The following is a 12,593-nucleotide window of genomic DNA, read 5'->3' as shown; positions in this document are numbered from 1 at the left end:
CTTATCAAGCGAAACGATCGCTCATAACAAAGTTTAAGTTTTATAAGCTCAAATGCTCGCCTTGCTCTGTACTGTGATGCGCGTTCGTGACTCTCCTGTTCGAACTCGTTCATCAAAATGAACACATCTTTTTCCGAGTTAATTCGTTCGTTTCGTTTGTTGAATGAACCAAATGACACGAAAAAAGATTCGTTCATTTTGATTTGAGCGAGTTTTCATCAAAAACCTTAATTTCTTTTCGACTGAAGAAAGAAAGACGTGGACATCTTGGATGACATGGGGGTGAGTAAATTATCAGCAAAAAGTTTTTTTTAAAAGTGAACTACTCTTTTAATGGGATATTTCACATCAAATTTTAGTTTATTTTTGAAATGTTTGAAGAGAGGACGGTATCGAAAAAACCAAGGCTAACAACTATGAGCAAGGTCTCGAAATCGGATCACTCAAAGCCTATAAATGCCTCATTCATTCATTCAAAGAGCGGATCTCTTACCAAAAATCATTTACTCGCTCTCATGTCCAAGACAAAAAAAGGTATTTAAAAAAATGTCTCAGTGTTGTTTTGTCCACACAATGAAAGTCACTTTTATCTAATGTTGTTTTATACCCATTGACTTTCATTATAAGGACAAAAACAGTTTCACATTCTTTAGAAATTCTTCTATTATGTTCCACAAAAGAAAAAAAAACTCATATATTTTTGGAAGGACATGAGGGTGAGTAAATCATTTGGATGATCCCTTTAAGAATTCATTCACTCGCATTGACTTTAAGCGTATCACAATACAGCTTTTTCTTTTCCCTGCTGTTATTACAGAGCTTGAGAGACAATACACCACACAGTAATTAATCGCGCTCTTGTCCGTCACAATCCGAATTTCACGGTGCTCATCGGAGAGGGTGGTTATCAGTGGCACACAGGCTCAGCCACGAGTGTGGTCGACTTGCTCAGCAGAGAGTTCTTGGAGACAAATGGAGAAAGATGTAAGACGCAAAGCCCTTTTATTAGAGCTTTTGCGCAGTTCTTCCCCCCCACTAGCATGAACCCGGTCTCCTGCTCGCTCTAGGGTGCTCTCCTCACCCTGGGGAGATGGCCATTAGCATACTGGGCCCGTTGAAAGAAGACAATTAAAATCCTTATCTGCGCGGCTGTGCCGGGAGCTATCTTTATTCATTGCATTAGAATGAGAGAATGCCTTAAGTGGCCTAATTAAATACAGTGGCGGTTCTGCACGCAGCACAGGCTTCGGCAGGGGCATCTCCATTCATTATGTGAAGGGATCTTGAAAGCCTGTTGACCTATCAGGATTTATTTAGGAGAGCTCAGCGGGGGTCGTGATGTCCACAATTGCAGTATCTGTCAAAACAATAGGTTCAGAAGCAAGCCGCGGGACGTTCATTGTGCCGTTCCGGCACGTATCCTGCAAAAGTATTCACCCCCAAGAGGTTTGTAAGATCTTAGCGAGCATCGAATCCTGCCCTTTGATCGATTCGCTAGGGAAGGCGTAACGGACGTCGATTCAACCATTGATTGAGTCCCATCAGTGGAAGAAAGAGGTATGAGTTCATTATTTTATAAGAACGACGGCAGAGCATCTCTGTTCTTACTCGGCAGCACGCTCAGACTCTATGAAATATAGAGGAGCTGGAGGTCCTGTCATGCATGCATCCCTCTCCTTCTGGGGCTTTCCACCAAAAGCCCCTTAAGTGCGGCCTGTAGGAGGAGGAAGGAGTGACAGCGAAAGGAGAAGAGGAGAGGATTTGGTTAGCCTCACTGAACAGCTCAGGCTGACATACTAATTGCAAAGCTGTGTAAGGGGGACGACTGCCATAATAGCGCAGGAGGACAGAATGATCCTGAACCCCCCTCCCTTTCCCTCTCCACCTGTCCATCGTCCACTCATTACAAGCTCTGATTTCCTCAAACCTGTAATTACATGTCCTGATAATGTCGTACACCTGTCTCATTTGCAGCGCATGTGATAGTGGTAGTAACATGCTTTTTGAAGTTCTCCCCTAGTAGAAAACTTGTAATTGCGGTGATGGTCTCAAAGGACCCTAATGAGAGCTACCTGTCAACAGCATCACTCCATTGTAGCTCTGATTGTGTTGCGACAGCTCTTTGATTCAGAGAGGATGGAAAGTATTATCGTGAACGCAAGAGTAAAGACTCGAGGGAAGAGTTCTGCAAAAGCACGCGCAGGAAAAACTCGCGGTTTCATCAGGTATCTTTTGGCTTTGTTTCCATACAGTCGACATGCTCTCTCGCTGCTGCGTTTGTGTGCGAGTGTGTGCGTTTGGACCTCTGTGCCTAACGACGTCCGCTGTACGCCATTAAGCAGGCTCACTAGGGGTAATTACCCAAGTCATTAAAAGTTTGATGATTTCACTGCTGGGTGGAGTGTCACCCGCCCTTGCTTTGGCTTACTTTTGCTTGCACATGTCGCATGTTCCGGAGTGCCACTCTTGCTCTCTGTTTTAGGCAGGAAAAAAAGTGACGTGCATCCTTCCATTTTATTAGACTCCTCTTCTTCTCTCTCCTAAAAGGTTCTGAGAGAACACTATTATTCTTTAATGATAAAAAAAAAAAAAAACAGGAAGTGAAAAAAGGTTTTCTTTTTCAAAAAAGATTACGTCCTCTCAAAGTGCCCTTTCCGATATTAGGCGTCCTTAAATGATTGTAATTGCAGCTAAAGTGGATTATTTAAAGCAAAGGGAGTTTTGTTTTTGGTTTAACTGCATTAGAGTATAGTTCTAGGTTTGTAAGGGGAAATAGTGTGGGAGGCTTTCTGTCTGTAATTCATGTTTGATGACAACAACAATGAAATGTTCAGAACAATGAAAACTCCACCCGCCTCCCTTCGGTTATTCATCGTGGTGGCAGAACATCAACAACACAGAATGAAAAGTCATAGAAATGCACATGATCTTTATATCTGAAAGAATGTGTTCATTGCTTTCTTTTCATGTCAGGCTTGTTGACCTCATTATTCATTCAATAAACCAAACAAGTGTGTTGTCTAACACCTAGCATATAACAACAACTGCATATTGCCTGCTATATGGCAATTTACGTATATATATATATATATATATATATATATATATATATATATATATATATATTAGGGTTGTGCAAAGATTAATTGCGATTAATCACATCCAAAATAAAAGTTTGTGTTTACATAATATATTTGTGTGTGCTGTGTATAATTATTTTGTATATATAAATACACGCACATTCATGTATATATTTAAGAAAATGTGTTATTCATATATAAAATATTTATATTTATATATAATATATATTATGTATTTATATATATATATATACACAGTATTTACGTGCAAATAATTCTTAAATATATACATGCATGCATATATATATATATATATATATATATATATAAAAAATAATTATACACAGCACACACATATATATTATGTAAACACAAACTTTTATTTTGGATGCGATTAATCGCAATTAATCTTTGCACAGCCCTAATATATATATATATATATATATATATATATATATGCAAAAGCATCTAAGTGCCATTTGAAATTTTCTTCTAGAATGATAATTTTTATCAAGCTTGTATATTTTAGTTCAGTGATTTCACTTAAATGGCAATGATAATTACCTGTTAATTGTTATTTAAGTGAAATTACTGAACTTAAATATACAAGTTTGATAAAAATCATCATTAAAGAAGAAAATTTCAAATGGCATTTAGAGGCTTTTGCATCTGAACTCTTCATACATATATATATATATATATACATATATATATTATTTATTATGCATTTGCAGGACCGAATTACAATTAAATTTTACAGTATTTATTTATTCAAATGATATACAGTATATTAAACAATAACATTCATTATATTTAATAAATATACTAATATATACATTTATTAAACCTTATATGTATAGTCAGAGACTATTTATATAGAGACATGCCACTTTTTGCAAGATGTAAACAACACTGGTCCAGAAGCACTTCCTGTTTCAGTTTTTTAACACTACATAAAAGCTGGGATAAAATACAACCAACAGAACATATAAAACTGAATCAAAAAGTTAAACAAACATCGTTAAGATGTTTTCTTCACATGTGAAATAAAGAAAACAGGAAGTGTTTCTGGACCAGTGTTATTTACATCTTGCAAAATGGTCTACAAGCAGTTTTTATGTCCCGTTGACCAGTGAAAGTGCAGTTCTGAGTCTCTGCCCATTCTTTTAGATAGAAGCCTGATCTTGTTAGTCTAAAATAGCTGCCCGGAAGCGCGTTGCCAAGATGGCGACCGAGTGGCATGACTTGCCTAAAAGGACTTTGGTATAATTCACCAAGCTTGTAATTTCTGAAGCATTTCTCGGAAGGTAGTGTATTCTGTGTCTGCCTTCTTTGTGAATACAATTCTGCTTTGAAATTTGGCAAAATTTTATATTATGTGACAGCATAATTACGTTGCCTACTTATTATACCAGCTTTAATGTCATGAGTGTGCCTTAGATATCTTTAAATTGTGTCTCCATTGGCATCTCACTAGGCTATGGAATCGCATTCTATCAGAATAATTCATTTAAAAGTATAAACAGTTTTCTTCTAGCTTGTTTTGCCTTAATTGCTTTGCTGTGTTGAACAGACCAATTATCACAGGTGAAGTTCATGTTGTGAATGAGTGTGAGAGATAAATGCATAGAGATAAGTCTAATTACAAGGTCACACCGGCTCAGCCCCAGCTGGCTGACTCTGCCCTGGGTACTCGAACGCTCAGAACCCAGCATTGAACTGTGGACCTGGGGCTTCCTCTGTGTCCTGTGAAAGCTGATCCAGCCGGACAGGAGGGAGGGACCGCTGCCTGTCTCCCAGGCCTGAGTGCTCTTTGCTGGGAAGCAGGAGCGCAGGAGCCAGGGGGCTTGGGTCACTCTGCCAGCTGGTGCTATGGCAGAGACTCTCTCTGGACCACACAAACCCCCTGCTATTTGTTATCGAGATCATTGAAGCTGACATGCTGCTTTCAATTATATGTCTAACTATGCTCTCTATTCGATGTAAGAGGCGTCACCTTCAATGCCAGAGAACATTACTTGTTTTTTCTTGTTGACTCCCCTCCCTAAGGACAGCCTGTGATGGAGGCTTTGAGTGACAAGCCAGACATTGTCATTTTTCTGAGGTGAAACACACACAGATTTACATGTATTCACATACCCTTAAAATACGTGGGTACACTTCTTCATGATCTAGTTCGTCTCACCACAATCCACAACGAGGAATTCCTCAAGATTCTGGTCACGTAAATGCATTACTCAACACTTTTCAGCCACACATATTGCCCATTTCCTCTATATGGGAGAGCAAGGATTATTTTTACTCACACACATCCTCATTTGCTTTGATTCACTGGTATCTTGAAATTCTAAGAAGCCACAATACCCAACGGTATACAAGTCAGCCCAGTGCGCTGCCAGCAAAAAGAGGACAGACTGAAAAGTAAGAGTTACAACATGGAAGAGATGATGGCAGAGCAGAATTAGTAGCCCAGCAACTACCTGATATGCTGAAAAAGTTGTGAAAAGGTCAGCGTTCTTATTCCTGCTGTACAATTAGATGAGAAATGCTAATATAATTACTGTATGTCTGGGATAGAATGACCTTATCAAAGACTGCCACAAGTTGTAGGGAACAAAGGCAAGTTTGGAGCACAAAACATGACTCATAACATTACTTCCTCAAACTTTAGTCACTGTGGGTGCTGTGTTGAAGTGCTCCCAATATCTGTTTGTGGGATTATTCTTACCGATATGTTTTTTTGTGTTGACATTCTTTAAATCATATTTATATTTATGACTTCTATTAGGGTTGCACGATTTGGCTCCAACCAAATTCTAACTGCAATTTTTCTAATAAAAGGTTTGCTGCGTTTCCTTGTAGGTCTCCAAAAATTGTCATTGCATCTCTACAATGTGGCAGTTGATATGACTATTAAATAAAGATAATATTCTTATTTTAATTATTATATTTATAATTATTATTAGTACTATTGTAAAATTGAACTATAAATCAGAAAATGGAGTAGTGGATGTTAATTATTATTAAAACTATGGCTGTATATCCTGGTTAAAACCAGACCATTCTCAGTTGTAACTGAGTTATGGTCTGGAAAGGGTCGTAGACAAATCATTTCCAGAGGGGCGTCACCAACGAATGTCGCAGGTAGACCTAAAATCAATCAGAGCGATGAAGGAGATGACGTATGCAGAGCGGCGGCCGGCGGAGTAACATATCCGAGTGTTGTTCTTTGCCTGGTTTTTAACAAAAAGGAAACGTTCAAATCACTTAAAACAGACGCGATAGCTGATTTGAACAAGTGATGTTTGACGGCGGCAGCCATCTTTGTAATGTAGGCTACAAAATCTGCTTCAAAATCCCAGCGCTGTTGTCATCGTGTAAAGCCCGCCCCAACGTTTCTGATTGGTACCGCGATTTCGACGGATTGGAAATGGGCTTAAATGAGCTCTTTGCCAGACTAACTTTCAGAGCAAATCTAAATTTGCTGGACGTTGTTTGGGTTTTCCCAGGCTATTGGCTGTATTAATTTCTTCAATTCAATCGCAAAACTATTGAGCTTTTATTTTGGCAAAAAGCTTCTCTTTTGTTGACAACAGCTGGTTTTTAAGCACTCCTCATTACAACAATCAGAAGATGTTGGCACATGTTGCATTCCCAAATGCACGTTATACACAGCCCAAACTCAGAGCAGATGCATAGATGAGTTTGTGTGGAGCAGCATTTGATGTGAACTGAGCCACTCTGTGACTTTGAAAACACTGGATCATGAGCTTGCACACGTATAAAAAAGCACAGTGCCGCACTTCACTCTGAAACTCGTAGTGTATTTATACTTAATTAAATCGTAGACTTTGATGATCACACTAAGCCATGTAGATTTCTGTTTTATTTCGATACATTTTGCCGCCCTAACTCGCATGACAGTAGCTAGATCAGTAAATTACCAACATGGCATCATGACTTTGGCGTAAACATACACGTCATTTTCAAGTCAAGTGACATGTTATCTATACGCATTTTGAGCTATCCGCGTGTATGCGTGTATGTCTACGCCGTTAAATGTCCGAGCGAAACTAAACAAAATGTAGATCTACATCTGGGGAGCGATATTTTTATTTTTTTTCTTGGATGGTAGGGGAAGACTCGTAAAGGCTATTAACCCCAGTGACGGGTAGGTTTAGGGACGGGGTTGGGTTAGGTTAGGGATGCACGATATATCGGCCACCATATCGTTATCGGCCGGATAAGAAAATTTAGCCAATATATTAAAGCCGATAAATAATGTATTATTTTCTGTTCAACATGATGGATTTGAATTGCTTGAGGACAGTAAATTGCAACATGCAAGGCTGTCATATCCGCTACATAAAATTATAACGAGAACGTCATTGTAATTGTGTGTTTTGGACGTGGATTTTAATGATGAGACTCCTGTTTTTGTAATCAGGTTCTCAAAAATTATATACAAATTTTGGTTTAGATTTATCGGCCAATATATCGGTTATCGGCTTTCAAATATAAAAAATTATCGGTATCGGCCAAAATTTTCATATCGGTGCATCCCTAGGTTAGGGCATATATTTATATATACAGTAATGTAACGGCGTTCATAAACACGTTGAAAAGTGATTATGTGTGTTGATAGCACGCCAAAAATGGAAATACGAATTGCCGAGTCATATATACGCCATTTCATGATATCAGTCTGAAATTACAGTCTGAAATCAGTCAACTGCTGTGTGGGTGTGTTTCTCTATGAGCTGGTGGGAAAAAAGAACCACTGACCTCCCACATGACCCCAGATCTCTCAATGGATTTCCACTGTGTCAGCAGTGACCCGGGAGACTGGGGTTGTTGTTTGGGGACTCACCCACAAACCCTTCTTGCAGCTTAGAGCGCTTATTTGTGGCGTTCTTAAACTGTGGCTTGTAGACTGTACTTATCGTAAAGATGACAACTGCGTTTGTCATCACTGCCGTCACAGGCGTGCATTGTGCCACCCAAGGCTGAAAAGAGTATAATTGCTCTTTGTATGATGATAAGTTAAACGTGAGTTAAAAGTTCTTGTTTGAATGCGGATGTCAATGCGAGTGTGTGTGACGGTGTCCTGCACTGCAGCTGGAATAAATCGTTACTCTGGGTCAGCAAGAAACTACTCTGAGTGCCCTTAACAGCAATGGAGTGGAACAATGTCACAGAACACACCATACAGCAGGGCCTGTCCCATACTAAAGGTGACATTTTCTTCTTCTGCTGCCTCAGAGGTCAACTCCAACCTGAACTATGCCACCTACTGTACTTGGGCTATAGTTCCCATCTCCATACGTTTTACAATTAAATCTGCCATTTATGGTATGAGGGAGCATTTAATAATGTTATACTTGGTAAAGGCTTGTCCAGGGAGATTTTGGAGGCTGCTTTGCCTGTGTTTGCTCGGCAAGAGAGGCAAGAGGAGTCTAATGACAGCTGGGAGGGAGTTGCTCTTTGTGGCTCTGGGAATTCACACTGCTGTCTGCCTGAGCTCAGCTTACTACTCTCTCTAGACTGCTCAAGTATACAGTCCTGCTCCTCCAGCACACTCCATTCGCTTCCTGTTTATTGATAATGTAAGCCGCTGTGTGTCATTGCCTCATGTCATTGGAGGTTGAATGGATTTAGATGAATGTGTTATGTACGCCATGTACAAATTTGATTTGGTTCAACAGTTACTTAGGTAGCTGACAGTGTCTGCAGTCTTGTGAATTGTGGCATGCTTGTATAATTATCTGAAGGAATTTTCTAATTGATTTTCATACATGTACTGTATATATATTAGCATTTTAGAATGCTTTCTGAAGGATCATTTGATTAATGGCTGCTGAAAATTCAGCTTTGCCATCACAGGAATACATTATTTGTCTGGACATTGTTTTATTCTAATTCTTTTTACTGTTGCTTTAAATATAATATTTATTCATCATTTAATTTTAAATAATAAAAAAAAACCCTCAAAATGAGGTTTATCAATTGAAGAATATCAATTTCTCCAGATTTGTATTGTGTTCAACTGAAAACATAAATTAAGCATTATAATCACCTGTAATGCAGAACATGGGACTCCACAAATCAGTATAGATTTAAAGATACTGGGCTGCTCATTGGATTATATTGCATTGTACCATTTGAAATGAGGGTTTCTGCAAGCTGTGACCAATTAAAGTTGAACAAAGCCAGCTCATCTGCTCAGCTCTGCTTTGTAGGTCAGTGAAATTGGCGGAAGTAATCATACAGCTCTCTCTCTCTCTCCCTCGCATAGACACGCTCTCCAACTTCTTTTCGCTCTAGGCACAGCTTTCCATGGCATCTCTGGAAGTTTTGCCATGTGCACGACACATCCTGTTCATCTTGAGTGTTCATATGCTCATCCATGATGTCGTTCTGATGCTCCCATATTATGAAAGTAAATCTGCTGCTATCTTCAGTGTGCAACACTTGTTAAACATGGGAGCTGAACAAATGCATAATTCATTTTCAGGCTTTTGAAGGCTCCTGAATGAGCTTCTTGTGGATAGTAGGATACATGCTTGGCTTGGCTTACTGTACAGCCGGATCTAAAGCAAAGCATATAGCTTGGTGCATAATGGCCGGTCGTCTCTTGAAAAGTCAGATAGGTATGGGCGCTTACGTGTGACCTGCAGAAGCGCACATGCCGGCTCGTGTTACAGCGATGGTCCTGCAGGAAGAGGCTGTCAGGGGATGCAGGCAGGAGTGATGGAGCCTGCTGTCTCCCTAATGGGCTGATTGCACAGGCTGTGGAGCCTCTGTTGCGTTCCTCACACTGACCTTCTGTCTGACCCGCCATGACATCACTGTGGCATCTCTGCTGTCTACTCGACTCATTATCTCGCAGTAACATGGCCCGGGATAGATAAAGTCCACTAAAACAATTAGACTTTTAGCTGATCTAAAATCAGTCCAAAACCATTGTAAGGATACCCACCACCACAGTGAGACAATTGTTTTGATTTGTGATTTAAAGTTAGGTCTCAATTCCAGCAGAAAATGACTGAAGCCCCTTTTCCACCAAAGCATTTTGAGAGCCGGTTCGGAGCCGGTGCCTGCGCGCGAACCAGTTCTTTGTGTTTCGACAGCCAAAGAACCGGTTCTCGGCCAGGAGAAGCTGGATCTAAAGCAAAGCATATAGCTTGGTGCATAATGGCCGGTCGTCTCTTGAAAAGTCAGATAGGTATGGGCGCTTACGTGTGACCTGCAGAAGCGCACATGCTGTGCTGGACTAGAACTGTTCTTTTACCACGTCATGCTTACGTCGGGGGCTGGTGCGGGTTTAGATGTGATCTAAACATCTTTTCTGACCATAATAAAGGATCGCAAAGCCAAGAGAAACATTTGCAGAAACACGATGGAGTCCGCCTTTGTAATTGTTATGCTTGAAGTTAACGCAAGCGTTTCTATTTTTGTAATTTTTTTTATTGAAGACATTATAAGCAAAGAAGAAAACAGTCACAATATAGAACAAATAAGCGGAAAGAAAAAAAGACACAAGACGGGGTACATAACTTATCAGAAAAGATTACATGAAGAGTTCAGATGCAAAAGCCTCTAAATGCCATTTGAAATTTTCTTCTAGAATGGTCATTTTTATCAAGCTTGTATATTTAAGTTCAGTAATTTCACTTAAATGGCAATTAATAGGTAATCTTCATTGCCATGTAAGTGAAATTACTGAACTTAAATATACAAGCTTGATAAAAATGATCATTTTAGAAGAAAATTTCAAATGACACTTAGAGGCTTTTGCATCTGAACTCTTCACATACCAAACGAAAAGATTAAAAGACTTCAATTTCAATTGTTTTTAAAGCTTTCTTGGTACACGAGTTAGAGATAATCCAAAAGTAATGTTGTATTTGCAAGCGTTTCTAGCTAAGACGTATGGCGACGTACATAGTGACGTAATGACGTCGTTCCCTGGGCGCTCTAGTCAGTGGAAAAACAAACAGGTTCTGAAGCGTTTCGCAAGTTGAACCAACTCCGAACCAACTTTGAACCAGCACCAGTTCCGAACCAGTTCTTTTTTTGGTGGAAAAGGGGTATGAGGTGCCCTCGAGCAAGGCACCTAACCCCAAACCGCTCCCCGGGCACCGCAGCAAAAATGTCTGCCATCCATCCCTCCATCCATCCATAATAAACTAAGTGCAATGCGGTGTTGTCAAAAATGTAGATTATGAAATATCTGAAATGCTTCCAATACTCATTTTCTGCTGCATACATAGATGCACTAGACCAGCTGCGCTTTCTCGCTCTCTCATCTCTCTGATAGCGATTTGAAACACAAACCCGCCTTCCCTCACTCGCTCGTTTCATTTGCTCCGAATGAATATTGTTGGTGTAACAGGGCTTGAATTTAAGCATGGGATTATGGATAATTTTAGTTGAATTTATTAGTTTTTTTGCTTATTGCACTTAAACAGTTGAGAAAGAATATGTATGTGCAACAATATAACGGATCCGTGCGTCAGGTCTTAAAGTGACACCCTAACACCTGCTGCCAAATGATGAGATAATATTAAAAAAAAAAAAAAATCACCATGATATCGGTCAAGATTGTGGATAGTAAAAAGCCTGAGTGGCTAGTAACTTTGGAAAAAAAGTTAGTGTATAAAACAACGTTTTACTGAGCATGTCTTGTTATTTTCTCTGTTTCCTCACAGGTCACCTTCACAAAGCGGAAGTTTGGTTTGATGAAGAAAGCTTATGAGCTGAGCGTGTTGTGTGACTGTGAGATTGCCCTGATCATATTCAACAGTTCAAACAAACTCTTTCAGTATGCCAGCACTGACATGGACAAAGTCCTACTAAAGTACACAGAATACAACGAACCCCACGAGAGCAGAACCAACTCTGACATTGTAGAGGTGAGTGTGGCCTACTTTTGATTCCTGTAATGACCAGTCTTTGATGATTGAAGGATTTTTACATTTACCGTCAATGTCATTTTGATTGTACCAAGCCCCAAAAGGTCATTGAAGTTTAAACATTGACTTTAAAACATTGAGTTAGAAACACAATATAAAACCAAGCGGCTTCTTCAAACAAATTATGCTGGAGCTTTGTTGTTTTTATATATTTAGTTATATAATAAATACTTTTACAAACGACAACATATTTTGAGGGAATATCTCACACTTTGATATAATGTCTAACACAGCAATCAGTTTTAAGTTGAAGTCCCGAAATTATCTATGCACAAATGTTTTGCATTTGTTGTTCCATAGTACCATGGGGGACAAACTGATGTCTGGACAGCATGTAACAGTTTCCTTCTCATTCGTGCTTAGATAGGGTTCAGGACGTCTGGAGCCACTGATAAGTCCGCATGTATTTGAGTACCACAACTGACAAAGGGGCATAGATCATGTAACGGCCCCCTAACTGAACTGGGCACATGGCATTTTTGTCCACCATTCATGTTTGGCTCAATTAATGAGTGTGTAAAAATGTTCCCATTTATAT

At 39.5% G+C, this 12,593-nt stretch overlaps 1 protein-coding gene across 11 annotated transcripts in view; it reads left to right on the top strand.

Annotated features, from left to right (window-relative positions):
* Positions 1-12,593, top strand: part of mef2aa (myocyte enhancer factor 2aa) — a 107,778-nt gene that overhangs the window by 40,926 nt on the left and 54,259 nt on the right. For all 11 annotated transcript variants that reach the window (XM_089116475.1, XM_089116477.1, XM_089116474.1 and 8 more), the window contains one exon: positions 11,792-11,995. In XM_089116475.1, coding sequence (XP_088972601.1) covers positions 11,792-11,995 — 204 coding nt within the window. The remainder of the gene's footprint in view (positions 1-11,791; positions 11,996-12,593) is intronic.

Source organism: Pimephales promelas, chromosome 10, assembly GCF_988280905.1.
Source record: "Pimephales promelas chromosome 10, fPimPro1.hap1.1, whole genome shotgun sequence".
NCBI lineage: Eukaryota > Metazoa > Chordata > Actinopteri > Cypriniformes > Leuciscidae > Pimephales > Pimephales promelas.
This window is presented reverse-complemented; position numbering and strand designations above follow the sequence as displayed.